Here is a 24338-nt window from a genome sequence, read left to right on the forward strand (position 1 = left end):
CTGCTGTTTGCAGATCAGCGCCTGACGAACAGCAGTGCATCAGTGTGATACCAGGGCTAATGATCCCAAATACCTGAGGAAAGCATTACAAGTCTCCTTTACCACATCTTGCTGTTTACCAGGAACATTATTGTTCAGCTCCTGCCTGCTCTCAAAAAAATACCCGTTTAATTGATGTCATGGTCCTCAAGTCACCATCGGGTTCTGCATGCCAAGGCTTTCAGCGTACGGATGAGCGTGTACGCGCTGAGCGGCGTGCTGGCCGGAAGGAGGCACGATGCGCTCAGAAGAGTGAGTCTACCACGTGCATCCCAGCTTCGCCCACAGAGCTGCGTGTTGTGAGTCCGTCTCCATTTCAGGCTATTCCCCAGCCTTGATTATCCCAATTAGCTGTTAATTGTCTCCAACAGACAAAATGCTGTGCCCTCCGCTCCCCAAAGAGTCTTCCTTCGTTTTTTACTGTACTAATGTCTTCATTCACAACAAACATCTCCCCCAGGAGCAGAAGCTTGTCTTCTTCTGGCTTAGATGACAGAAACTTACAATATCTCAACCCACCTAAGAAACTCGATATTTTAAGTGGGGAAATTCAGGTGAAGCATTCTGCTCCAGGTTCGACTTGACACCAGACACCTTCCTTAACACCACCTTAGTCCTTAACCCCTAGGCGACCAGGCTGCCAAAAACACAAAGTTCTGCACCATGCTACTATATATCTCAAATCACCGACCACCGGCAGGACTATGCTGTCATCCTATTTATAGATGCCATTTTCCGTTTTCTGTGTATGTTACGATATACAAAGAAGCCTGGTTCTGTGACCTTCAGAGCACCACGTTTGGTGGGATGGGAATGTGGTGGCAGTGGGTCTTCAGTAGACGTGTAAACTGTAACCCAAGCTACAACCCACCTTGTACGCCCCCTCTGAGTCTCATTAACCTGGAGGTTCTGATTAGATGCACTCCTTACCCTACACCTTAAGCCAAGCGTGTACATTTTCTCAAAGCCCCCCCGGGGGTTAAAGTCTACATAAAGTAACTTAATAGCTTAGATGACTAGCAATTGCTATGGAGGCAAAGCTTTCATGCATCACTTAATGGAAATATATGATGCAGTATAATCTGCCCTTCAAAGGAGTCCTGGGAAACAGGCTGTTTAATATTAAAACCCTGCAGTCTTCAAAATTCCAGAAAAATCTGGTTTCTGTAAGACGTGATGCTGCCGAGCCAGACATGGGGGGTTTTATGAATAAAGGAGAGGAGAGGTTAGGAGACCAGAAACACACACACACACACACACACACACACACACACACATTGAAAACTCTTACAATGAACTAACAAGGACGACTCCAAGCTCTAGCAAAAGTGCTTCCGTAGCTTCCAAAAAAGCTCACAAACAACCTCCACGGTACCAAAGGTTGTGTTGCTAATAACGTTACTCTAACGTTGCTCTGGTTACGGGATATTAAGGAGACGACAAGCGGTAGAAATAACGCTACTGGCAGTTCGGGTATTCCTCCTACTGCACCTGTCTTAAGCTGATAAAGCAGAAGAACACTGATGCATCAGTGCAGTTTTCTTGCAAACACACCTGATGAGGAACCCAGGGAAGGAGGAGCAAACACACAGCACCCAGCATGCAGGACGTCCCTACATTCAAAACGAAAAAACCACAATAGCTACCTTGATGTCCTGGTTTGTAAACACCTCCACGTCCACCGCGCAGGCCAGCAGAGTGGATGCATCGCCGGCCATGACTCGAGAGGGCATTCCAGCCTGGCCGGAGCAGCCTAACGCGCTTACTGGTGTCTGCCGAGGGGAGGGGGGGGGCTCCGGCGGTCTGCAGAGGCGCTGGGGCTGTTGCCGGGCGGCTGGCCGCGCGCTCAGGACACACACGCACGAGCAGAGGCGCTGCCTTTCTGCCGTCACACGGCGCTGCTCTCAGAGAGAGCCGCGTGTGGCTACGGCGATCCGCCCCCCCCCCCCCACGCCACGCAATGACATCATCGGCATACACCCCACCCCCTAGAGACAGAGCGGCAGAGCAAATTGAAAATGATTATGTGTCAAAGCTGATTTCAGACCAAACAAAGGACGAGCGTGGCGGCCTTTTGTCAGGAGTGAGTCACGCATGTGGCTTCCTGCAGGAATCCGCGAGCCGCTCCGCAGAGCGTGGGCCCTACACAGGCTTCTCAGCTACCACGTCCAACGGCGGCATCTCGCTGTTCTGCTTCGGGACTATTTTCTGCTCCTCAGAACAAGGACACTAAAGGCTCTCTGTTCTCGATCTGACTGCCGGCCATGAACAATGTAGCGAGTATCCATTGAGAATGATCAATGGGACGTCACGCGCCGGTTCAGCGTGGGTCTGTCCTCGTTTTGGGGGCCCGGGACCTTCGGCCCGTCGCCGTCAGTGTTTCTGGAAGGGGGTTATGGTCAAGGGAAGGACGGCTGCAAGATGCGCATGAAATCGGGGAAGGACTTCATGCCCTCACCTTCATTACAGCTCGAGATAAATTAGGTGTCAGAGACGTCAACGGGGCTCGCTGGCCTCCAGCCTGCGTCAGCGTAGCAGTCTCACGTCGATTATAAATGGCTCCACTAAGCCATGACTTTGACTAAGGTCATCTCGCCATAGTGGCCCATAAGAAGAGGTAGAGCGCTTCAGCCGCCATCTCCATCACCAACACCAGACAAGTGCCCCCTGGAGGACATATAAGATCACTGCAGGGAAAGTATCTCTGCTTCAGATGCCAGGATAGTCGTGGGATTTGAATCCACTAAACCATATGATTGATAACATCTTGAGATGTCATTAACTAGAATAATTCCCGCCAACTCAGAATGTTTCGCAGTGGTGGTGAATGTTACCCTCAGCATGAACCTGCCGAGCTACAGGCATGTTCTCGTTTTGAAAACAGACTGACGTTACAAATAAAAAAAATAAAAGGAATCATAAAAATAAGTTGGAAGGGAATATAAATTAACCATTGGAACAAAGATCAGGAAAAAATAACCACTTATTAATAGCTACAGTACAGGGAATGTGGTGAGTCTGGAACCCATTCCAGGGAACTCAGGTCCCAAGGGGGTGGATATACCGGATGAGGCATTAAGGGCAGCGGTGAGATACGAACTCATGACATACATTTAGCCAGAGGTGGAGATTTCAGGTCCGGAGAGCTCAAATCCGGACCGAGATTTTGTTTCAACCACCCAGTTGAGTACTCCATGACTGTGACTCTTTATAATCAACTGGTTGGTTGAAACAAAATCTTGGTCCGGATTTGAGCTCTCCGGACCTGAAATCTCCACCTCTGCATTTAGCAGACTAATTTGCCTAAATCTGGAGAAGAAGGGAGAAGATACAAACTCCACTCATGGTGGGAATCGAACCCTGAATTTTTTCCATTTACTGTACCTAAAGATTCAAGAAACCTCTGATTACGGGAAACAGGCAGAAGTAAGAACAGCATTACAATTTCCTCACTCGCAGACCCTGGCGAGCCACATCCTCCATTACATCAATAAATGCTGTTAATTTAACAACAAAAGCTTTGTTACATTTGATCTATTCGCTGGATATATTGATATACTTGATGTAATACCTGGCTATTCACGTGTGGGTCACACATCAGAGTCCACCGCACACGGTGTTTGAGCCAGTACGACACAAAGGAATGAACTGGTTTCAAGGTCAACTGCAGTAATTGCCCAGTGTGGACCTTCAGAGGGACCCACGATCTCATATCGGAGGATATTCTGTCCGTGTGGCTTGTGGCATCATGGAGAGAGGCTATGACCTCACGGCAAAATCGCTTTCAGTCGTGGTGAAAGCAGCCTCCTCGGTCCATTCACCCACAATGCATCATAACCCCCCCCCCCCCCACCATCACACAAAAAATACAAATAAATGATTGGAGAGCGGGGGCGGGGCTGCAGCACGTTCGCGTCTCAAGTGAGCCCGGCAACAAAGCGCCTCGCACTGACGTCAAACAGACAATGGGAGGCAGAGGCGAACGGAAAGCGCGCGGGCTTTCATTAGCCCGGGAGACAGAGGTGCACCGTCCCTACAAGCCGCCGCTCACCATGCACTTCGGTTCCCCGGATACCGCTCAAACACGGCCTATTTTTAGACCTCTGGCCGGTGGCTCGTTAGCGGAGCGGGACTGGGCTGTGCGCCGAAAATGATTGAAGTGGTGGGGGGTGGATGAAGACGGGGACGTGTTGTGTAACAGAAACACAGAAACGAAAGCTTAGCTGAGTATCACGTCACGCGCGAAGCACCGAACAGCGCAGTGAGGCTACCGGCCAGTGTGAGAGCAGTGAGGCTACCGGCCAGTGTGAGAGCAGTGAGGCTACCGGCCAGTGTGAGAGCAGTGAGGCTACCGGCCAGTGTGTGCGCAGTGAGGCTACCGGCCAGTGTGTGCAGACACCCCAGAGCCCAGGCCGCTCCCTGCCGATCCTCATCCACCTCTTAGGGATTTAGCAGTTTTTAAAATGTTTTAATCAAATTTAAGTGATTTGCATCCATGCAGTGTTTTATGCTGGAGTGTTTTTAAAAAGACAGAAATGGGGGGGGGGGGGCTTAGCGTCAGAGAAAAGCTGCCCCTCCCTGAAGGACCAATAAACAGACAGGTACAGCTAGCATACATTCATCACATAAATAAAGAGAGAGATGGCAAACAAACAAACAAGCAAATGAATACACAGGGTAAAATATCTTGTTTTCACCCAAGAAGCATGCTCGTAGGAGAAAAGGGAGAATTCCGCTCCACATTCGACGGGGGGAGGGTTTATTTAATATCGAAAGATCTACAAAATTGCTGTGTGTAACGGACTGTTGATTAAATGGACGTAAGCGGAAAAAGAAGGTCACGCCTACATGCATGCCTTACGTAAACACAGCGGAGAGCACCTAGATGTGCAGGATCAGAGCCGGGCAAAGTGGACGCTTTACATGGGTCTGTTGTGACATATTCCTGCATAATTCATACAGAATAATTCAAAAACAGAGAAAAGGGAAGACTAAGTAATGAAAGAAAGAAAGCCAGATGACAGTGGAGGAGAGAAACCAAAAACTCCCAGTTAGGGAGAAAAAAAAAATCTTCTGGGGGTCCAAGGTCAGCCGGCCGCCCAGCTCCACCCCCAGGGACACTAACCAACAGGGCCGGCACCCATCCCACCCCCTCCTACCTGTCCGTTTTGGCCCGCAGGTTGCTGGCCATCCTGTTCCCGCTTCCATTTTGCCCCTTAGCACTAGTGGGTTTTCCCCATTCCCTAGACTGCCCCATAGCTCAGATCCTGTTAATCTGTTACTTTGTTTCACAGTTATAGGTTTGATCTGTTTTTGTCCTGTTCAATTCCATTCCTGTTTGTATTTTGGTTCCCTGTAATCCTAGTGTAGTAATTCCCAGTGTGTGATTAGTGTTTCTTACTTTCAGTGTTTGTTGGAGTTTTCCTAGTCTTGTGTTCATTAGAATAAAGTAAAGTGGTGGCTTAAAGGTTAGGGAAGCGCACTTGTAATTGAAAGATTGTAGGTTCGAATCCCCGACCAACAAGGCACCACTGAGGTACCCTGAACAAGGTACCGCCCCCAAGCACTGCTCCCCAGGTGCTGAATTAGCTGCCCCCTGCTATGTCACATTGTCACATACAGTATGGGTTAAATGCAGAGAACACATTTCGTTGTTGTGCTGTGGTGTGTCAACAATGACAATCACTAAATTCTAAAAAAAAATAAGTTACTGCACCTATTTCCTATTGTTACTGGTTAGTTAACATAAATTTACAAAACGAGAGGAGGCCATTTGGCCCATCAAGCTCATTTGGGGAGAACTTAACTAATAGCTCAGAGTTGTTAAAATCTTATCTAGCTCTGATTTAAAGGAACCCAGCGTTTTAGCTTCCGCTACACTAGCAGGAAAACTATTCCATACTCTAACTACATGCTGTGTAAAAAAGTGCTTTCTTAAATTCAGTTTAAAATGTTCTCCCGCTAATTTCCACCTATGGCCACTAGTTCTAGTATTTAAATTAATACTGAAGTAACCATTTGGCTGAACAGCATCCAGACCTGTTAGAATTTTATATACCTGGATCATGTCCCCCCTTAATCTCCTTTGCACACGGCTGAACAGATTCAGCTCAGCTAACCTCTCCTCATAAGTCATTCCTCTAAGACCAGGAATCATTCTTGTAGCCCTACGTTGAACCTTGCAATGTCAAGGCAGCAATGTCCTTCTTAAGGTATGGTAACCAAACCTGCACACAATATTCTAGGTGGGGTCTTACCAAGGAATTGTACAATCGTAGCATCACCTCCCTTGACAAACTCCACACACCTAGAGATATAACCCAACATTCTATTGCCCTTTTTTATTGCTTCCCCACACTGGCGAGAGTGGGACATGGAAGCATCAACATACACACCGAGGTCTTTCTCATAATCAGCTACCTTTATTTCAGTGGAACCCATAAAATATCTGTACTTTATATTTCTGCTCCCTGTATGGATTACCTTACATTTATCTACGTTAAATTTCATCATTATGTGTCACATCTGCCTCTTCGTTAGCTCGCTTGTCTGTTGTATTTAAGTACTTGCCCTCCTTCAGTTCCTTGCCAATTCATTGTCAATGTTACTGTGTGTTTATCATCCTGCTCTGTTGCCCAGTCCTGTTCCCCGTGTTCTGCTTGGTTCTGTAGTTGTGTTTATTCTATGGATTTTAGTTAATTCCTTATTTTTTTTCCCTGCTGGTTTTCTGACCCCTTGTGGTCCTTTTGTTTTGCAGTTTACCCAGTATGTTCAGTTTCCCCAATAAATCCCTTTGTCTTGGAGCTTTTAAGTGGATCGCCACCTTTTCCCCCCCCGCCTGCGCCACACCGTGCCCCGACAGCTAACATTATAGAAAAAGAAAGCTTCCTGGCATGAGGCGGACGGACAAGCAAAAATAAACAGCGGCGACGGACGAATGAGTGGACAGATAACCTAGCGAGCAGGCTTTCGGATGGACGGACAGACAAACAGGCAGCCATTCAGAAAGACAGACATAGCAGCTTGTGGGGTCGCCCCCACAAGGTCGTCAAATCAGGGGCCCATTGTTGGCCTCCGTGTGTGTACATATGAGCTATTCAAAAAGGGAAAATAAAAAATTACACATTCGTGGCCATATAAACTGTAACAATTCAGATAAAGAAAACGTACAAAAGCAGGCCTACTGGAATCAGATCAGATCAGAACCTTTTATTTTTACCACCAGTACGCGTTGGAGCCACCAAAACGGTCTAAAGCCTCGGACAGGGGCCTCTATTGTAATAGTAACTACCTGAATTAATTAGAATATTAGTTCATCTGCTAGTGAAACATCTCCGACTAAAGTAAACAGTGTGACCTATGATCAGTTGAGGAGTGGCTGGCTTATCAACCCTCTTTTCGACGCAAAAAGATAATTAGCGTCATGAGACGCTGACCAGAAGTGACTAAACACTGGGCCCTACGAACAGATGTGAGTCATAAGCGCAAAGGGTGCTTTTTTCACGACGGAGACGAAAAATAGACGCCCTGTGCAGTTTATAAATAGGCTTTTATGCGAGAATATAAGCAGATGAGGAAGCTGGGCTATATTTGGCTTAAACCATTTCCTTAAATAATTGCAGTTCTGGCAGGCAAGTCGATTGAGTGCAGGGATTACTTTTCCATGAGGGATTAATGGAGTCTGCATTAGCTGCTGAAGTTATGAGTCAATATCTGACAGCTGTCTAGTCTTCCTTGTTAGAGCCCACAGACGTAATAAAGACCCAATCTAAAGGAGACCGGAGACTTTTGGAGCCATCCTGCTAAGCGGGATTCTGTATTTGGACATCATAAACTGGGTCTTCTGATACTTTACTGGGCCTGTGACACACCTGTGGTCTAAAAGCATCGAGGTCCAAAAGTCTTTTATGAGGATGCTGGGGGCATCTGTCCTGCCTGTAGCCTCTTCATTTTGAGTGACAATTTCCATGTTTAAACACAACCTCCAGGACCGGACGTCCAAATCCCACCTCTGCTCTGTTTGCGGACCTTGGAAGTGCTCCCCCGTGTTGTGTGCGTCTCCACGTCGACGTCGACGTGCTGAGGGCGCGACCCAAAATAAGTGAGCACATGCCCAAAAGACTTCGGTGCTGCACACACCCGCCATCAAACCCTCAAACGTGCCACGTGGGGTCAGTGTCAGACCCTTTTCAAAGCCCTTAATATCCTTAATGTCAGCAAGGCACACAGCTTAGGGCTCACCCATGTAAGCAACAGGATATCTTTTAATTGGGCCTAGCCATTCGAAACACTTTTGGAAAGATCGGCATCAGTACACACCTGGGCGAGAAAGTAATTAACAATCGTTATAAATTCATACGTAACGCAAACTTAATTCTGGTTGACCAAGTTTCATTAATGTCGCTCCGTGGCATTTAAAGTTAAATAAACAGAAAATGCTACATTTTTAATGCTAAGAGTATATGGAAAACATTACTTCGCCGGGCTTCTCAGATGTATCATATACTTTACAGTGAAGCCATGAAATCACAGGCGAGAGGCTCTAGTGTTTAAACCTCAGACTGGCATGTAACATGATCCCCGGGACTGGTGCAGCACTGCCATCAGCGAGGATGGGTGACTGAAAAGTGCCCATCAAAACCCCACCCATGGAAAGAGGGCAGCCCTCACCAGAAACATTGACATTTTATATTTATTTAGCAAATGCTTTTATCCTTAATGATGGACAGTTGGGTCAGCCAGTGCCTGGGGCAGTTGTGGTGGTGGTGGTGGTGGTGGGGGGGGGGTGTTTAAGGGCTTCGCTCAGGGGCCTAATGAAGGCATCACTCTGCCAACCCTGGGACTTGAACCAGTGACCTTCTGATCACAGGCCCAGTGTCCTAGCCTACCAAGCTTTACCCCCCCCCCCCCACAAAAAAAGGCCACAAGCTCAGCTCCTGAACACTTTGCATGCTGTCCTTACGTTCCCTCTACGGTCCACGTGACGACTTGTCAGCGTGCGTAGTCGGGTGAGCGGCGTGGCTATAGTAGGAGAATGAGATGGGAACAGTGGAGAATTTGAGACATGGAGGCACTTTGCTATCAAGGTTACCTGGCTAATTATCCTACCAGAGAAGATAATGGCGCCTTGTCCTTTATCAGCAGACTTACAATACGCAACAAGCAGGATGAATTAGCAGAGCAAAGAAGCACCCATCAAAAATACATGAATGGAATGTAACAATATACAGAATTTGAGAATTACGACACCCAACAATAATGGAAAAGAAAACTACAAAAAGTACCAAGAATTCTTCTGTCCACAAGCAGCGACATCGCTGTTATATTAGAAAGGCATTCTATGCTAATGTTTTTGTGACAAAAAAAAAATTAACTATGTTTGTAAAATGGGCTGTTTTTGGGTAAAATTCAGTTTCTGCATGCTGTTGCCGTGAAAAAACACTTGCAGATTCAGTGTTTTCATTGGCCATCGACCGGCTGCTCCTGGACATTCCAGCCAATCAGAATCCACCGCCCTGCTGAAACCACGCCCTCTTGCCCCCAACCCCCAACCCCACCGAATGGCAAATCCTTGTAAGTGGGGAGCTCGGGGGATCAGCTTACTGCACAAACATCCACTGCTGCTAACGTTACAGGCTAACGTTACATCAGCTTAACGTCTGGCACGTGAGGGGCGAGGGAAGGGGCGTCATCATGCACATAGGCACACAGGGACATACTCCTGGACCCGGCGATGTGACAGTTAACCACTGAGCAGCTGGCCTGATGCTGAAGATATGACATATGTGTTTAAGGGAGCTCGAGGGATTTGGAAATCACCCCCCAAGACAATGAGCGGCGGCCGGCAGAAGCCGCTGGAGGGAAATGGGCCCTGCACTCTGCAGTAATGTGCGAGGTCGGCTCTGGCAAGGTGCCACCCAGCCCAGGGTATATTTGTCTGGATGCCTGGCAGTGATGTTCATCTTGTCCACGCTCCATCATTCATAGCCAGGAGCCCTGTAGCATCCAGGGGCGTATTCAGGGGCGGGGCCTCAGGGGCACTCTTCCCAGCTGATTGGCCTTCGGAGTGCCCCCTCCTCTTTCACTCACCTCAATGCAAAACATACCACTGGGTAATTAGATCGGGGCCCTCCGTATGAATTAAGGTCCCTCTTATACCCCCTACCTTAAAAAAAAAAATCCTAGAATCACCCCTGGTTGCATCTTCTCTACTAGTGCTGAATGGAGGACGCGTGCAGCGAGAAATCTGCCGGCCGCGGAGAATGTTTGAGACAAATGCACCACAAGCATGCTTGTGCCTCCATCTCAATCCGCTCCAGTGGGCCCCACGACCGTGGTGGACACAACCACCACACTGCGGGGACCAGCACGTACCACAATAAATAAATACCATCAGTGTTACAGGAGGACCTAAAGCTCAGGGGTATATACCAGCCCATCACTGGGAGAGGGGAGGCAAGACTTGAACCCAGAACCTTAATCTAGCTACTGTTCCTCCCCCAAGAGTAATTTGTGTAGTACTAGTAGTTTGACAGGATATCATAAGTATAAAGGTATAGTTTCAGCACCAGGGAGGTAAAGACAGAATAAAACTGCAGTATATAAAACACATACATACAGTCACTATGCATACAGACTATTGCTAATGTGGTGAGAGCCCAGCTTCCCTTAAGGTAAGGATACTGGACTCTCTCACACAAAAGAAGTACTGCCAATGCATGAACTAACAGGACACTGCATCGATATCAAGCCACTATCCTCTCTGAAAATGGATATCATAGCCACGAGTCAAAACAGAGAAGCGAACGTGATTGTAGAGAATGGAATGCAATCTGTGATGATACAGCGCAGCTTTATTCGAGGACTTGCGTAAGGGAAAAAATATGTCCTTGGAAAGAGGGCAGTGCGTGGTTCCGCAGGTTAGGGCAATGTGCCTCATCAGAAGGTCGTTGGTTCAAATCCCATGGCTGGCAGAGTGATGTCACCACCAGGCCCTTAAGCAAGACCCTTAACCCCAATTGCGCCAGGGCTGACCCAGCTCTGTGATCCTGGCTATAGACAAAAAAGCATCTGCTAAACAACCTATTTTAAACACCAAACACACACACAAAACATGTACAAAGCTTCCATATTGATACTCCTTTACACAAATAGGTAACCCACTACTTAAAGCAGTCATCATGATGCATTAGATACCTTCATACTGCATTATAATTCATAAAGTTTTATAAAAACACAGCTGTAATTATTTATAAAAAGGCACAACGCATTATAGCCATGTTTATAACGCATTATGAATGCTCAGTGAAGCTCTCATCTATAATGCACTATAGATACCTTCATAACGCATTATAATAGTCAGTATAAGTCAGGGGTCTCAAACTCCGGTCCTGGAGAGCTACTATCCAGTAGGTTTTCTGTCCCACTTGGCTTCTAATGAGCCACACCTGCTCCTGGTATTTACCTGAGAACAGGTGTGGCTCATTAGAAGCCGGGTAGGATAGAAAACCTACTGGACGGTAGCTCTCCAGGACCGGAGTTGGAGACCCCTGGTATAAGTCATTATAATGCATTATGAAGGTATCTATAATGCAATATACATGAGTGCTGCCTAAGAACATTTTCTTTCTCAGAAGCTCAGAAGCGTTCCAGCTTTAAAGACACCTATTATGACAGGAAAGAAACAGAAAAGAAACAGGAACACATCGTGTTTAAAGTAATTAGACATCCATTTAAATTTATTGTGGTCATGTTGCCCTATGCCTCAGCTACATTTCATAGCTATATTTTGGTTTTTTTTTTGCGTTCTCTTTCAAGTGTTCTCCAGCTCTTTGAAGCCGAGCCCAAGGTTTTTTCCGGAAACCTTCATAAAGAACCTTCTAGTGAAACGGAGTCGGAAAAATGACGGCGCGTGGCCCAACCATAAACATGTTCATTAAAAACAAATGCACGTCTTCAGCACTGTCCAACACGGCTCTGAGGAAAAACTGCACAGCTCAACATCGAGGCTGAAGAGACTTTTCAGCATCGTATTTCACATCCCAACAAAATGCGTGCAGGCAGGTCTGCTCCTTTCCTCCGTATCCAAATCCTGTCAAAAAGCAAAACAACCAATCCTCTTGATAAAAGCATGCTCAGAGTGTACGATCCTACACACAAAATTACTATACAAAGAAGACATGCTGCATCAGTCGAGGTTCCCGTTTTTTCAGGACTCCACCAGCAGGTGGCACAGTGATTAGGGAACTGGACTAGCTGGGTTGATTAAAGATACAAATCTCACAAAAAGGACTTGACGTTGCCCTTTGAGATAGATGCTCAGCCAGAATAGGTTGAGTATCATTAGTACTATAAATTGTTAAAGTGTGCAAATGTATTAATTATAACTAAAAAGCCAACAAAATAATCTAAAACGAACTTATTTTGAATCACACTTGTCTATAGCTACTAAGGAAAATATTTTCATGTTTTTCCAAGTTTAGCCCCTTTGAAGAGCAGTGAATCTGTCAAGGTCTCTCTCAACAGCCACCTAAGATCACCTCTTAAAGTTAAAATATGGCACACGACACAATGTAATAAAGCACACTATGTAAAGGGTTTCAGGGCTCATTGTGACCAGCAGCACACCAGCTACCCAGAACCCTCCTTTTATCCCCCTGCCATTTGAGGGATTCTGAGAGGGCTGACGTCTTGAACAAATAGTCAGATGGTCCTTTTTTTACATATCTATACCTTACATCACATTGCCACATGAGAGTGTCCGATTCCTGAGCAAATGATGTTTGGTTCACATTGCACACAGGACGTCTGTCACTAGATGGCATTAAAAATATCCCCCTGCCCACCCCTTCTGGCTGGAGACAACCTTGAGACCATTTTTCTGCAAAGACGCCAATGCTTGTTTTAGAATCAACATGCAAATAATTCTGCCGTCACAAAATCGATTAGGGGATTTATGTGGATTACGATTAAACGTGACCACATTAGAGTGTCAAGACCGTTTCGGCCTGCAACACGGATTGGCAGTTGCTCTTTCTTCCTCCCCCAAGGAGATCACAGCTGTATCTAGGAACCACTAACCTGAGCTGAAATGTACTCATTCCTATTATTGAAAGAAATCATAGTGGATCCTGACACTATCAACCGTTTCACGACTCCAAGATCCTCTGGAAATGAGAAGCAGGGCCTGCGAGGGTATGAGGATTTCAGGAAAAGTGCTTCCAGGTTAAAAGGCGTTTAGAGATACTGGTGTCCCGTCCCACATGCTGAATGGAGGCGCCCTGGGCTTTGTGTGCTAAATGGACGGAGCGCTGAGAAAGGCAGAGATAGGCTTGGCAAGGTGAGAAGACCCTCAATCTTGGACGGATTCACTTGGAAGATTAAAAAGGTGCATTTTCTAGGAAACCCGCCGGAATACGCAGAAGCGTGACAGCCCCATAACCCTGGAGTTGCACCTCACAGCGCTACCCAGTAATGCCAAACGTAAATTCCAGTTAATTCTAACAAACTCCAGAGTTTTGTCCTTTAACACGAATTCGGATACGTCGCTGGAAACACATCCAGCATGCTTAGTCATTTGAGACGACATCATCGGAGTGTGTGTATGACCGGAGCGAGGCAGGTACAGCCTTTGCAAGTTAGTCACCCCGTTGGCATTTAAGGTGCATTTCTCCAGGCTAAGAAAAAGTGAGAGTTACAAGATACAGTGCTTGCCATTACAGATTCTCGACCATTCTCGTTAGTGGAGAATGCAGGTTTTAGACAAGACTTACATCATGATGGTTGTTATAATTTTAGCCTATATTTCTGATTTTATTTTGCATATTTATTTTTACAATGTGCAAATAAAGTACCTCATATTTATTAGGCTTTGTTATTCAAACACATTGAAAGACAAATTGTCTTCGGTTTACCACTGTTCCTAATTGTTTGTGTTTCAACAATAAATAATTGAGTTTTAATAATGAATCATTTCAGAACAATTTTTTGCTTTCCCTGCTGTGCCGAAATTGCACCGGACTGTGAATTTTGTGCACCTTTACACTCCCAGATGCCATTAATTCTACAGTTTACGTTTAATCGGATTTGAAGTCATGATGTTTTTCCCCCATTTTAGCTACCAAGATACCTTACAAGGACGGGGCAAACAAAACTTCATCCACTGTCACTAAAAAAAGATTCAACTTACTTCCCATTGGTTACTTACAGCCCCAAACAGATTCAGCACTCAGGGTGAATAATGGAGTCGGCAGGAGTATCTAACATCCTTGAGCTACCTTCCCTACAGTGAGAGAACCCATCTCCTGGGGAACATCCACAATTCCTCCCTCGTTCAGCTATCGATACTTAATCATTTCAAGTAGGACAAAAGTGTCAGTTTGCCACTTACCGGCTTCAGCGCCCCTCCAGGTTTGACTGCACGGTGTCCAACAGGTTGCTTGATTTACTGCATTGCTTTGACAATGTAATTTATCTACAATGTACACCATCCAAGTCATTCAGTACAAATTACTTGTATGTTCAAAGCCAACAGCGTCGATGTAGGTCTTAGATTTAGTATCAATACAAAAAAAAAAAATGATTCCTCTCCTTTCTCACGAATCTTCAGTTGGTCATGGACCTTATTTCCTGATAAATGATCTCCCAGATACATCCTAGGAGAACAGAACTTAAGATAATGGACTCCTATGATTTGAAAGAACAAATTCAAAGACACAGACAAGAAAATGCTCCTGCACAAGAATAACACTAAATAATGATTTTATATGTAAAATTATGAGTTATATGCTACTTACATTTTACTTATATATATTTTTTTTAATATAAAATCGTTTGGCAATATGTCATTTTGATCTTGACTTAGCAAGCCTATCTAGTTGCCTACTGGGCAACAAGTCTGCCATCTGGTGGTACAAGAGTATAAATGCAACTGGTGTAATAAATGCAACTTCCAAACACCTCCTTAGAGGAACCAATTAAAATTACAGTAACAAACTAACAAAAAACATAATGGGTAAGAAAAAAACTCCTTGGAGAAACGTCATGGATTATGTATTTTATGTTGGTCATAAAAAGGACTTACGGAAGACCACAGAAATGTCCACATTATTTAAATTTTTTATTAAAAAAAAATAGGGCTAGACAAAAATAACAATGATTCCGTTAAGTAGCTTAGTAAAGCTGATCAGCAGTATTGCCTATTTCTAATGCCTGTCTACCAGCAACCTTATCACTGCGTATCTTTTACAAGATTCCATTCATTCAGCTGATTAACCAATGGAAAGATTTGTCACAGGTATGACAGAAACTTCCTCCTTTTTATATCCCAGCTATATGTACGATTCGGAGTGAAGTATTTTTCCCCAGACTGACATTCCTAACCCAAGCTCAGTTCAGAACCATGGAGAGCTCCCCCGTCCAGGTGTGTGTCAGTCCCAGGCCCAGTGATGACGCCTCTGTGAGCATTCTCATTGGCTGGGCTATTTGAAGGCTTCCAAACTCCTCCCACCGTCTGATACAGACAAAAAGCCAGCAGGTGGAAATCTAATTGGCACATGGTGCCGTGCAATCTGCATAATATTTAAAAAGGCACATTAAACTGGTATAGTAACACTGGTTCTTGTGTTGCTATTCATCATCATGTTTAAAAAAAAAATTATGATATAAAAAATTAAGTATTTTTAGTCTTCATTACCAGAATCCAAATTCCATAATATGCTGTAAAATTCAAATGTCTAAAAGGTATTTTAAAATCATTAAGACAATCTAAAAGTATATTTCAGAATCAACAAGGATACATCCGGAATTCTTAATTTTCACCACTGAAATGAAAAAATATTACTCCAATATTTGCCGCTGCATGCCATCTCACTGGAAGCGAACACACATTGTGCATCCAGCCCTGGGGTTAAATATATTCCCCTTATTTCAAATTTGCAGCACTAAGTCAAGCCTGATCCCTTGAAATACTGGCCTGAAATCTGTTCTACCTTCACCCTGATTCTTCCCTTGACGATTGTTTGGCGGGATTAGAGGTTAGAGATCAGAGCCTGATGCTGAGCCAACCTTCAGATGAGGCCCGTTGTAAAAAACAAACAAAAAAAAAAAAAAGCTCTCCGTGAGGAAGCCTGATGTGTCCAGTGAGGGGGAAACGGCAAACAGCACCCACATAAGATACACACATTCAATGCAAAACCTGCCTCTTTACAGAGAGCAAACGGGGTAGGATGACTGATGTTAAATTTGCTACGGAGATTTGGATTCAGTTCTGACTAGCTGGCTGTACCACAGTAGAAGGTGGTAAGATTACAGGAAGCAGGGATGCAAAATGATGTATTAAAATGGGTGTTTGGTTTTACACATGCGTGTCACACTTGCTGGCAAAAATCACCATTCGCAATATTTATCTAACAAATTATCCCGACTGCAGCCAGTTTCACCAGTATTTGCAATAAAGTAACACTGGTTTGTGATACAAAGTTCCTTATTCATTTTTCGTTAAGTTCAGACAAATGAATAGTGAATGTTTCCAGTAACAAAGTGGAAACACTGTTTGTCCATGAAATTCAAATAATGGTTTTCACAAAGCCATCATGGGCCGGCATGGTGGTGCAGTGGTTAGCACTGCCGCGACCCGGGTTCGAGGCTCCGCCATGGCTCCATGTGGGAGTTTGCATGTTCTCCCCATGTCGTCCTGGGGTTCTCTGGGTACTCTGGTTTCCTCCATGGTCCAAAAACATGCAGAGGCTAATTGGAGTTACCAAACTGCCCATAGGTGTGCATGTGTGAGTGAATGGTGTGTGTGTGCCCTGTGATGGGTTGGCATGCCCTCCCGGGTTCTTCCCTGCCTTGCGCCCATAGTTTCTAGGATGGGCTGTGGACCCCCCATGACCCTGCATAGGACAAGCGGCTTCAAAAAATGGATGGATGGATGGACGGACGGACAAAGCTATCACTGCTTTCACAAACTGAGGATGTGGTCAAAACAAAATCTGCAAATTCGGCAGAAAATTACCTGCCACCTATCGGGTTAGACCATAAGGAACAAATTGTGCTACAAATACGATACATCTTCCGCTTTAAGAAAAATGTAAAATTTTGACGCTCTCATCAAAGTACACTGTTAGAAGACAAAGCACCCAGACCATCTGAAGTCATCGTAATTCACCAGAATGGCTCACCATTCCTATTTGTACACGCAAAATCAAGAACGGATTATGGAATGTATTAAACGAACACTGGCAGCTTCCCTCATCCCACTGCCCTTTAACTACAAGTGAATTTTATTGCAAAAGCAAACAAGCTGAAGGGATTGCAGTGAATTACTCATATTACCACTGACCCTACTCTAGCCAGCTTTCTCCATTTTCAATTTACTGTGATCTAATGTTACTAATTAACACAACACTACAAACAGAAGTCGCCCCCTTATCTCCCGCCCCTATCGCAGTTTTTGATATTAGCGCCAATTATAATGGAAATTGCACCTCCAGTCTTGTACCGCAGCCTATGACGTTCGAACTACGACTTGCGAATTTACAGAGCAGCATGTTCCTTTCTATTACGTCTCCAAAAGTCTCTTAGTAACCTTTAAACAGAACAATGGTGGCTTATTTCACATATTTTTTTCAACCCTCGAGCAACATGGGCGCCATATACCTGTACCAAACACGCAACTGCTTTGGTTCTAAAGTATTAACGCCTATGAGAGAGAGAGAGAGAGAGAGAGAGAGAAGCAGTAATTAGGCAATACAGACAAATGAATAGATCAGAATGCTTGTCCTCTGGGGCTCACTGTCTCAACGTGCGGCAATCTGCCAAGACCATGTCAAAACCTCCTAAAAATTGTTCTCCACTTTATAGTGGATTAGAGAGGAGCTGGGAGACATCCTATAATACCACATTTTATCGTGCAGTGCACGTTTCCATGACCACACCCAAGTAGTTATTTACACATTGTCTGGATTTCCACTGTGCCTCCCAAGTGTCGAATTCCCGCTGTTGGCTAGTCGACCTGCAAATGCACTCTAAGCGCAAACAACTGCAGGGGAACATGACCAGCATCCATCTGCCCTTAGTGAGATGATAGACACCCTAAACCTATATCTCAGTTGGATGCCAAATTAGCACCTCCTAAAGGTATGTAAAGCCCATGTGAGTTTTCAGTCACTAGACATTAGGAGATACGATTAATCCTATCTAGCGTATGCCCTAAGCTTGGTGTGTAAAGGTAATAAATGGTTCATTTGGGGGGAGGTGTTGAATATATACTTGCCCTCCTCCCATCCAGGCTGAGCTGATGGGAGCTGTGCACAAGCAAGCGATGCCCGGTGATAAATACATTAACGTTTTTCCAGCAATTTCCACCGCTGTTTCACAACCAGGTGCAATCGCACGGATAGCAATCCTCAAGCAAAAACACATAGAACGTAGAACGTTCAGGAAAAAACGGTGAGAGGCTGAAGTGGCCTCTTCTTTCTCTGCTGAACTAATGCGAAATGGCTGCGGCGTGTCACCTGTCATGGCCTGGCGTCAGCCCGCACTTGTGAAGCTGCACACTGCAGGCGGCCCACTGACGGATGGCGGGATACGGCCTGTATGTCACCGTCCACGACTGGAGCCTTTAATGACTGCAGATGGGAAGGCCTCATGGTTTTAGGAGAGGAGTTACAGGAGAAGATTATACAATAAACGGGAAAGAGGAGAATCCCAAGAAAACAAATGGCACCAGTAAAAACGAAACGTCGTATTTTTAATTTTACAACATTTAAATTCAGTATGTTCTGGAAAGAGCAAAGTGCACCTTCGACTCAAGCCCCAAAGAGGAGAACAATGACTTACCATGGTCAATCAAAACCGGTCTATTCTAATCCTCATCAAGGTGGATGGATAATCCTGCTTGTTTGCAATCATCTGAAGCACTGAGGCATTTGATTAAATGAATTGTTTCTTTACTTGAGCTAATATGGCCGTCTGTCTCTACTGGGATGATTACTGGAAAAACTGTATATGTGTCTTTCCCACAGAACCAGGTTCAAAAACCGCCCCCGCTGAGCACTATGACCTTCAGTCCTCAACTGAAAAATAATGTTGAGCTAAACCAATTCAGCACAAATTAGCTCGATAAATATGTGATCGCAGACCTGTATGCCGAATGATTGCCAAGTAGATTTCAACATTGTTCACATAAATTGCTGGAAATTAACATTTAGATTTAGTTTTAAATACCACTATCATAAAAAAAGCTGTCAAGGTCAAATGAAGGGCAAGTCAATACATATCTCTTAGATGCTTTTTTTTTTTTGGGGGGGGGGGGGGCAGAAGAAACAAAGAAATAGAAGGAGCAAATCACTAAGTATGCAAGTCATTTCCAACTCCTCTGCAGGACAAACAGATCTCATTGTGTCTGGCTCTGTTCAGTCTACGTTGATGCAGTACATCATTTGCTAAAATAACACACACACACAGAAGAATGCTGACTTAATTTTTTGGCATATTTAGCTTATTAAATTAGTTCTATTCTAGAAGACAGCAGCTTCTTCCATTCACTCTCTATAATAGCGGAAAGGACAGGGTCACGATACCCTAACCGATATTGCGTCATGTTTATAAGTGAGCTTGACTGTGAACACCACTCAAACTACAAACCGCTTCTTAAAATCTGTTCACAGTTATCAAGCGCATTCGGGGCTGAAGTAAAATCAACTCTGATTCGATTGCCTCACAAAATCTGTGCCTGGCTGAAAGGGGCACTTTGACATAAAGGTCATGATTTAGATCAAGAGATGTTACTGTGTTGAGCACCTGGAATTTGCAGTCAACAAACCACAAGCCCCCCCCCCCCCCATGTCCGAGCTGTGGACCAAGAGCATGCAAGAAGGCAGCAAGCTTTAGTGGACCAGTGACCTAAACTCTGGTTTAGGTAAATCAACTCATTAGACACTGTTAAACCAGCCACAGCCTCATGACAACCCAGGACAGGCAGCCAGAGAAATTCTAGCTTTGATTTAAAGGGAGGTGGAATTATATTCAGGTCTTACTGCACGTGTTGGACACCCATGAATGCCACCAAAGTACACTTTAAACTGTTATTATGGAGACACTCATTCAGTTTGACATATATCTAATTTTATGCTTTACCTGCTGATACGGCTATATTACAAATACATTTACAGGATGAACTTCACTATGGGAAGCGATGAGATTCACATTTAGTTACAGGCAAGCGAGGTAGACGATACATCAATAAATACAGCTGTCTAGGGGCCAACTAGGGTAACAGTGCTGCTGGGCTACACATCCAGTAATGACTGGTAATGAGTACAAGATAGTAGTGGGCAGACTAGCCACAAAAATACCACACCTTCACTAAAAGGTGTGGTGATGCACTGCCTCACACCTATAGGACCAGTGTTGAAGTCTCTGCCATGGCTCCATGTGTGGGGAGTTTGCATGTTCTCCCTGGGTCGTCATGGGGTTCTCTCCATGTACTCCGGTTTCCTGCCACAGTCCAAACACATGTAGAGGTGAACTGGAGTTATTAAATGTAAATGGTGTGGGTGCACTGCAATGGGTTGGAGCCCTATCTGTGGTGGTTCCCTGCTTTGTGTCTGTAGCTTCCAGGATAGGCTCCGGACCCCCATGACCCTGAATAGGACAAGTGGGAACAGAGAATGGATGAATGGAGCTCATAGGGGTTTTACTAACTCAAAAATGAGTGGTATAGAGAGATAACCAATCAGATTGAAGAGGAGGTGGGTCCAAGCAACTAGAGGAGGCGGGACCAAGATATCCGATTGGTTGGTCCCGCCTTCTCTAGTTGCTTAACCTTCACTAGGAGTACTCAAGTCAGACACCTCCCTCCAGAGTTGTGCTACACTCCTGTTTCCCCCATAAAGCTTACTACCTTTATCTCACCCTTTATCCCTAAAGGTTAAACTGCAGGTCCCTTTCTAGAATTTGAACACTCTAACCAAAGATGGGTGGTATACCTCATGAACTGTTACACTGGCTTCCGTCACTGAGCTAAAAAGGGCCCCCCATGATGGGCTCCTTTCATCTGAGCGAGATGCTAAATGTCCAGCATAGGGACTCTAGCTTGCAGCTTGTTAAGTGTTTAAACTGCACTGCGATAAACATGATCACAACCCACAACAACACTGCATACACCATCGCTCACGCAGGCTCTAATTAAGTTTCTAATTAATGATTAATACATAGTTTGCAAAACAACGACACACCTCCGCATATCCCTGCTGGCCTCTTGTGACAAAACAACATTTTTTTAAGCATAAACCTGGCACTTTGAATTCCCGCAGCTCATTATGTTGCCTGGATACGCCCCTTAACAGAGTGTCACATCACCAAGATCACATTTCAGCTAATCGCCTTAGACCCCGGCCGGGCCGGTGACCGGTTTAGGGAGGGGAAGAGGCACGACTCAAGCACACCGCCCCCCCCCCCCCCCGGCAGGACCCGTCCACGTCACACAAAGACCCGTCTTGTGGCTCGCCCCAGGAAAACGATATGCCCATATAAAGCCAAACATACAACGGGGCAGTGTTGTATAACCACAATGAAACTGAACCCCTTCACATTTAGATTTGCCGTGACCTTGTCAAGCAACTCGCAGCCTCAGGTCCTATAAGATCCAGAACCCTAACATGATACTTTGACCAAAGTCTCATTACAAAGTTTAATTTGCTAATGTATATTTTTCCATTTCAAAGAGCGTGCCACTGATGTCGTAACTCTCTATTTTCAGCACAGAAGAACAAAAGAAGTGATATTTTTGAGACGAACCAGCTTGCTTTGCCTTCATTATTGTACACTATAGCATGACTAATCTTTAAGGAGGCCCACAACAATGAGTTTCAGAAGGCTTTTAATTTTTAATTTTTTTTTTTAAAATATAAGACACAGACATCCTGAATCCTCATCCCTGACCTTCCTTAATCCTTTATACCCTCAAGCACATGCACACACAGAGCCTGTACCAATGCCTGAGATACAGTTTAATGGGCTGACTCAAAGCCATCGACCCAGCCGGTTTCAAAAGCAGGCCGTCCACAAAGGTAAATGATGTCCGAGCCACTCTGGATAAGCACCAGTCAGGTGCACTAAGGACAGCATGCTAGTCCATCTCATTGCAATTTATCGCAAAGAACCATCTATTTCAGCTGAAATGCACATCCTTGACCCGTGAGAGCAAACCAACATGGAGGTGAGTGTTCAGTCCATGATGTAATAGGTTAAATTTGACCGGACCTTTATCAGAAATATGTGGCCTATGCAGATTCCCACAACCTTCGAGGTGTCAAAACTGGCACAGAGCAACAGTAACCCCCCCCCCCAGGCCAAAGCCATTGACTCAAATCACCAGAGAAACATAAACCAGGTCTCAGTAATTCTGGTGCTCTATGTTATGGAGTCTTTGGACTTGCATGAAGCTCCAAGCAAGACTATAACAGGCACAAACACTGCGATTTGACTTCAAAGAAATACAAGGTTAAGGCACCAAAGACGAAAATTATCTCAAAGTCGAGGGTTGTTTTGCTACCGGAACCCCAACAACTAAATTTAAATTCTGTTTTTCTCCATTGAGCTGTTTTTTTTTCCTCCCCACAGGAGACAGGCTAGCTATTATTAGGAGAGCAACAGCGATACTCATTGGGATTCATCTCTTGGGAGTTTTTCGGTAAGGTCGCGTAATCACAGACTATCACGCTAATTCCTGCTTGGTGGTCAAAGCAGACCTCCGTGTCGTGTCACTCTGATGGACAACTCGGCGAAAGTAGCTTTCCTGCAATCCCACAACATCCGTGGGCAAGCAAGCTAAATTCTAGCACCAGCAACAAGCGCAAACCACCGAAAGCCAACAGCATTTCCCATTTATACATTAACAAGCAAGACTACATTCATAATCCCAGTAAGCAGTAAGACAACTTCAGGACATGGTACACAGTAAGCACTCGGCCTACAGCTAACAAATCTAATTTGAAACACTTAAATCTGGCAGCTAATTTCCTAACAAACAGTTTTTCCCTTATTACATCACTTTTTATATTCATATGGAACTCCCGTCCTTTGTTAGATATAGGCGTCCCATAGTATGTCAGTCTTCACTGTTATTGTTAGGATCGGTTTCAGATGTCATAAGTCCCGCAGCTACGCAACCTCCCTCATATCTAGGAATGAAGATTCCGCAGTGTCTCGCAGTGAGAGATAATGGAATGCAGGATGATAATGGATTCTGGAATTTATAATAACAGGCATTCCGGAATGCGTCTCCACCTTAATTGGAAGGAGTACAGCTGTTCTGGTCTTCAGTGTGTGTGGAGGTTACAGGAAGGACCCTTGTTATTTTCTATCGTTTCTCTGTCTGGACTTTTATGTATTAAATTACTCTGTCATTTCTTATTTTAAAGTTAGTGATGACTGGTGAGGCACAATAAGCCTGAGGTAACATACTTACACATAAAACATTTGAGACCTTTCATATGCTATCTCGATTTTCACTGGTGGCACCTAATCTAATAGCTAGCAGGGTAAATTGATTTAAAAGTGCTGGAATCTTATTATGGGCAAGATGGCATTCAAGACAAAAGGTTTACGCCCTTCCCAGGAGCTGAAATCCGGGCAGGAGTTAACCGCCGATTCGAAAATTAAGCTTTCAATGCTGCATTCTAACTCAGGCTTGCGAGGGACGCCTACCTCTGACTGAGTGGAGTTACTGACGGCCTGCCTTTAGTCTCGCACCCCTGCCCTCTCGAACCCACATTGTGGATCAATATGCTCCGTGGGTGGCTGTCCTGGGCTTGAGGTGACAGTCTCCAAGCGGCTGTAAGGAAGGCAGCCTCACATGATGCAGCCGGCTGCAAGGTCTTCTGGGTACTGGAGCGTTCAGCACCGAAGGGCAGACAAGCACTGGCCACACTTTGCAGTCCCCCATGACTTGGGCAAGGCACTAAAGTAGCGTACTCCATCATGCGACTGGCCACTCTCCCCCCCTCCCACTGCTGTACCCGATTGCTCCGTGACGCACGGAAGAGGCCACTTCATGACAACCTGGCGGATAAAAGCACTCCTGAAGCTCTCCGAGTGCGAAATGACCACCGACGCTGGTCACTTCCTCAAAATCCTCTCGTTAAACTGATTCATAACATGGATTTCGACTTCCGCTTGAAAAATAGCCATTACGCACATGCTGGTGCTGGGAGAACTGTCCAATCAGCATAATTGACTCAGACTACTGGTTTTTGCAGTGTGTGAAGAAAATTAACCTTGAACATTACAGCAGT

At 45.1% G+C, this 24338-nt stretch overlaps 1 protein-coding gene across 6 annotated transcripts in view; it reads right to left on the bottom strand.

Annotated features, from left to right (window-relative positions):
• Nucleotides 1-24338, bottom strand: part of rcan2 (regulator of calcineurin 2) — a 43838-nt gene that overhangs the window by 15656 nt on the left and 3844 nt on the right. The window contains exon 1 of one of the 6 annotated variants that reach the window (XM_023831620.2): nucleotides 23752-23958. The exons of 3 other annotated variants lie outside the window; for them this stretch is intronic. Coding sequence is in view for 2 of the 3 variants with exons in the window: in XM_023831618.2 (XP_023687386.1) it covers nucleotides 1686-1772 (87 nt within the window). In the remaining variant the exon portion in view is untranslated. Of the gene's footprint in view, nucleotides 1-163; nucleotides 829-1685; nucleotides 1939-23751; nucleotides 23959-24338 lie in introns of those variants that run through there. 2 more of the 6 variants (XM_023831618.2, XM_023831619.2) reach the window with 2 other exon arrangements.

This window comes from Paramormyrops kingsleyae, chromosome 19 (assembly GCF_048594095.1).
Source record: "Paramormyrops kingsleyae isolate MSU_618 chromosome 19, PKINGS_0.4, whole genome shotgun sequence".
In the NCBI taxonomy this organism is placed as follows: Eukaryota; Metazoa; Chordata; class Actinopteri; order Osteoglossiformes; family Mormyridae; genus Paramormyrops; species Paramormyrops kingsleyae.